A 4,998-nucleotide genomic window follows, 5' to 3' on the forward strand; every position below is an offset into this window, starting at 1 on the left:
TGGCGTCTGTGTTCCGCGTGTCTACGTGCCCAAGGGCCTTCGCGTTGGTTGCGTGTTTTTGTCGGAGTCTGTAGGGCTGGGCGTGCACTGCTGCTCTCCATAAAGACTCCGTCGGCAGAGGGCACAGGCTCTCCTGGTGTTGCACAGACAGCGCTTCCTGTATGCGGGGGGAAGGGAGGCTCAGAATATTTCTTTGACTCATTTCATCACCTAGTTTTGAAATACACACACAACAGAGGCAGGAGGGCGGGGCGGCAGACGCATGCGCAGCGAGCCCCGACGGCTGTTCTGGGCTGTCACTGCTCGAGTTGGAGAGCGTGGCTGTGACGTCACGGGCTGGCCAGGTGGCATTCCGAGGAGAGAGAGGGAGACTCTGCGCATGCGTGGCCCCAAGCGCCGCCAGAGAGAGAGAGGAAAAAAGAAACAAGAAGCTCCGATCCGAACGTTGAGCAACAATCGCAGAATTCCAAATCGGAACGTACGGAGCAGGATGTGAGCAGCGCGCGCCTCGGTGTAGCAAAGCTGCAGATAGGGGGGACTGAAGCGTGCACGCCCCCCCCCCCCTCCGCTGTGCACGGCCGTGCACTCCCAGAACTGCACGGACCTCGGGTCTGTGCCTCCTGCCTTCAGACTGCACGGACTTTTGGGCTCTGCCCCTTGCCCTGGGCTGACCGCTGCTACTCAAGGACGCCCTCAGGCTGTGTACCACCGGGCCGTGGATCCCCGCCTTCGCACTGAGACCCCCAGAGGAGCTCCGCACTGTGCACCGCTGCAGAGAGCCCGCAGCCCAGGGGGCACCATGTCGGCGGCGCAGGTCTCGTCCTCCCGCCGCCAGTCGTGCTACCTGTGCGACCTGCCCCGCATGCCCTGGGCCATGATTTGGGACTTCACGGAGCCCGTGTGCCGCGGCTGCGTCAACTATGAGGGAGCGGACCGCATCGAGTTCGTTATCGAGACTGCTCGGCAGCTGAAGCGGGCGCATGGCTTCCAGCAGGATGGGCGCTCACCGGGACCCCCACAGCCGCCCACACAGCCCCCTAAAGCGGCAAAGGAGGCACCGCAACTCAACCACGTGGACAGCAAAGCTGGGCTGGAGCGCTACTCACTTGGGGACAGGACTCCACGTTTTGACTACCCACCCCAGGCGCATCCCATCAGTGCCTCCACTTCCAGGCTCCCTAATGGGCTCGGTGGCCCCAATGGCTTCTCCAAGCCCTTGCAGCAATCCGAGGACGGACCACCTGAACTTAACCGGCAGAGCCCCAACTCGTCTTCATCCTCACGCCGTGGAGGGGCCCCTCACCTAGGTGGACCTCTTCAACCCAGTGCCCCAATGGCTGTGCCACCCAACCTGCTTCCACAAACTCTGCTCAACGGGCCCAGTGGTGCCAACCAACATCCACTTAGCCGGCCCCCACAAGCCCAGCAGCCATGTGACAAGAGACCAGGCTCAGTGTCCGAACAGGAGCTGAAAGAGAAGCAGCGTAACGCAGAGGCCTTGGCTGAACTCGCTGAGGGTCTCCGGGGCCGTGCAGAGGAGTGGGCTGGCAAGCCCAAGTCAGTGAGAGACACACTGTTAGCACTGTCCTCCTCATGCCCGTTTGATGTGAGGTTCAAGAAGGACCATGGCCTTCTTGGCCGTGTTTTTGCCTTTGACGCAGCACCTAAGCCTGGAGGAGGGGGGCCTGCACCAGAGCATGAGTTGCGCCTCTTCATTGAGTACCCGGCTGGTTCACTCAGTGTCTTTTCCAGTGCCTCTGGGGTGGCACGGCAGATGTACCAGGACTGCATGAAAGACTTTGGACGTGGCTTGTCTTCAGGTTTCAAGTACTTGGAGTATGAGCGGAAACATGGTTCTGGAGACTGGCGTCTGCTTGGGGACTTGTTGCCTGAGGCTGTGAGGTTCTTCAAGGAGCCCGTGGGGCAAGACATGCTACCTCATCCCTGGTTGGATGCGGGTTGTCCGGTGTTGCCTAGTGCATTGGTCAACCTACCGCGTATGATGACCTCTTCCACAGCCCGGGGTGTTGGGAGGAAGAGGAAAGCTTCCCCGGAGCCAGAGTCTGCTGATGGAGCAGGCCTCAAAATGGCAGAGGAGCAGCAGCGGCAGTGGTTGGCCAGTCAAAGCCTTGGTTCAGGTGGCTATGGAGGCCCACAGCCTCCGCAACAACAACCTGTACCACAGGCCTCTGCTTCTTCACATAGGACCACCCCAACTGAATCTTCGGCCCCAGTGCCACCAACACCTCAGAATGGCCAGTCTCCTATGGCAGCCCTCATGTCGGTGACAGATACGTTGGGCACTGCGCATTCCCCGAAGGATAGCGGCTCGGTGCACTCCACCACCTCCTCCTCCAGCTCAACAGCGTCTGGGGCCCGCAGGAACAGCAGCAGTCCAGTGTCCCCGGCCTCTGGCCAACGTCGACTCCCCGGAGCCCCTCAGTCGGGCCCTCCTCCACCACACTTGGGCCTAGAACAGCAGCAAGGCCACCCACAGCAGCAGCAACAGAACATTCCGGACTCGCCCACCATGGCCAGCAGTGGTGCCCTGTGCTGCACCATCTGCCACGAACGCTTAGAGGACACACACTTTGTGCAGTGCCCATCGGTGCCCAGCCACAAGTTCTGTTTCCCCTGTTCTAGGGAGAGCATCAAGGCACAGGGTGCCACGGGTGAGGTGTACTGCCCCAGTGGGGAGAAGTGTCCACTGGTTGGCTCCAATGTACCCTGGGCCTTCATGCAGGGGGAGATTGCGACCATCTTGGCTGGGGACGTGAAGGTGAAAAAGGAAAGGGACCCATAAGGCTGGAGCCACATCCAAAGACCTGCACCCTTTTTCCCCTAAAAGACATATATCGACTCCCCTCCTTCCCCATTACCCCAGGGACTTTCAGCACCGGCCATCCAAAAAAAAAAACACAAGACCGTCGGCACACTTAAGACCCAGGAGACCTTCTGTTCCCACAGCCCATCACATCAAGAGCCAGGAGCTTTTCTTCACCCTACCCCAGCATCGGGTGGCAACCCAGGACCCAATATCACCTGATCCTCAATACCTCACCCCCTTGAAGACCCCAGAAACGTTCACCACCCTGTCCCACCTACTGGCCGTCCCTCATTTCCTTGCCTGATAGCAAGGGATACTCAAATAGTGCTCATTAGTTAAGACCCAGTAGAACCTCCTAGCCTAGTAACTGGCGACCATCTGCAATCTACTTCCCCATTTGAAGACCACTCAAGACCCACAAGATAGTCCACGCCTGCAGGTCTGGTTAACTTACCATGCCTCATAAGGGTCCAAAAAACAGACCTTTAGCACATCCACCTTGAACCCTAGAAACCCTTAACACCACTCACCATTTTGGGGAGCTCATGGGTGCTCAATCCCATCGAGACACAGATGGTCTTCAACTTCCCCTCTCGCCCAAAAGAACCTAGACCAGTGAGCTCGTCAGGGTCCCTCCCTTGAAGCTGGAACGCCTTTGGCACCCCACTCTCTCATCTTAGGAGGCATTCATTCCATCCCTCCTCCACCCACAAGCGACCCTCCATCCAGCCCCTGCGCAGGACGGCTGCAGCACATCACCTGCCCCAGTACACAGATGGAGACACAGACTTTACTGCCACGCGCAGGTCATCACTGTACCCCTTGAAATACGAGCACCCTAACCATGACGCCCCAGACTGAGCAGAGTAGTCGGGCTGTCCACCGTTGTCAGAGCAGCCCCTACCACCTTTCCACACACATCTAACCAGAAACCACCCTCCCCACTGCTTTCTCCACACCTAGCCCCCCCCCCCCCCCCGGATCCCTTGGGCTTCTCCGACCCAGTCGGCCACGTCTACTACCTGCAATCCACCCCCCCCTCCAGCCACCCATCCGATCGTCAGACCACCACCCCCTTTGAACTCTCCGGAGCTGTACAATTGTGAATAGAGCTGAACAGACACACGTCAACACACAAAGTTAGTCTTATGTATGGACATTATTTTCGTGGTATGTTTCTATATTTTGAAACAAAGGTATGTAATCTTCATTTGAAGGATGAAGCTGTTTTTTTTTGTTAAACAGATTATACGATATTGTTTGGTTACAAGACCTGTGATCATTTTTTTTTTTAATCGACCTTCTCCTTCCCTTTATATTTTGGTGGCAGCATTGACTAGGTCCAAAGTTTACGGCACTTAGCAACTTCCTGCTGCCAGGGTGTGTATTTTTTAACGTGTAAATGTATGTGCACTTCTGTAGGGGAGGGAGACGAAAGAAAAGAAAAAAACCTCAAACATTTTTTTTTTCTTGCCAAGGCCAGTGTGAATGCCTCCCGTTGCTTTAAAATGGTGACAGGTTTTTTATTTTATTTTATTTTTTTCTCCTGGTGTTTTTTCGCCTTCCTCACCTTTGATGTACTACTCAGCATTGGTGGTGGGGGTTGGGCAAAAGTTATGGGTGGGAGGTTGAGGAAACATTTTTTTTTTTTCAAACTAAACTTCATTTTATCCCTTTTTTGCTTTAATGCACGGTGCTTTGATCAGTAGAGCAAAATGCTGTCTTGTACATTGAAAATGAAAAAAAATTAAGAAACCATACTGTTTGTCCTTTATACATTTCTGTAGTTAACAGATCACTGTAACGTGCCTTGGAGCTTTAGTAAAATTGTAATAAATTCAATTGATATTACCGCTTTCTGGGTAGCCAAGTTTCATTTCATGGAGCCTTTAGCACCACAGAGCCCTTCTTTGCAGCACTGCTTTTCACTCCTTGGAGGGGGTTGCGCACGCATTTCTCCCCATTGGTTTTATGGTCTCATATTTCCCTGCTGCTGGCAGTCTGCCCGCAGCAGCAGCCACCTTTGAAACGTTGCAGGGACAGCGCTGACTCAGCATATTCTGTCTACTCCCTGCCTTTGCACCCAGTGCCTGCCTTCTCGTCCCTTTTATCAATGTAGCCTCAGATGTTAGTCAGAGAAGGGGTTGACTTTTTTTTTTTAATTTTTTTTT

At 54.9% G+C, this 4,998-nt stretch overlaps 1 protein-coding gene across 1 annotated transcript; it reads left to right on the plus strand.

The window, feature by feature from the left end:
* The first annotated feature begins 346 nt into the window (after window positions 1–346).
* IRF2BPL (interferon regulatory factor 2 binding protein like) lies at window positions 347–4,678 on the plus strand. The gene has a single exon (XM_085626687.1). It carries the CDS (start codon window positions 800–802, stop codon window positions 2,801–2,803), a length of 2,004 nt encoding a protein of 667 aa, XP_085482813.1. The 5' UTR covers window positions 347–799; the 3' UTR covers window positions 2,804–4,678.
* Window positions 4,679–4,998: the final 320 nt, after the last annotated feature.

Source organism: Triturus cristatus, chromosome 9, assembly GCF_964204655.1.
Source record: "Triturus cristatus chromosome 9, aTriCri1.1, whole genome shotgun sequence".
NCBI lineage: Eukaryota > Metazoa > Chordata > Amphibia > Caudata > Salamandridae > Triturus > Triturus cristatus.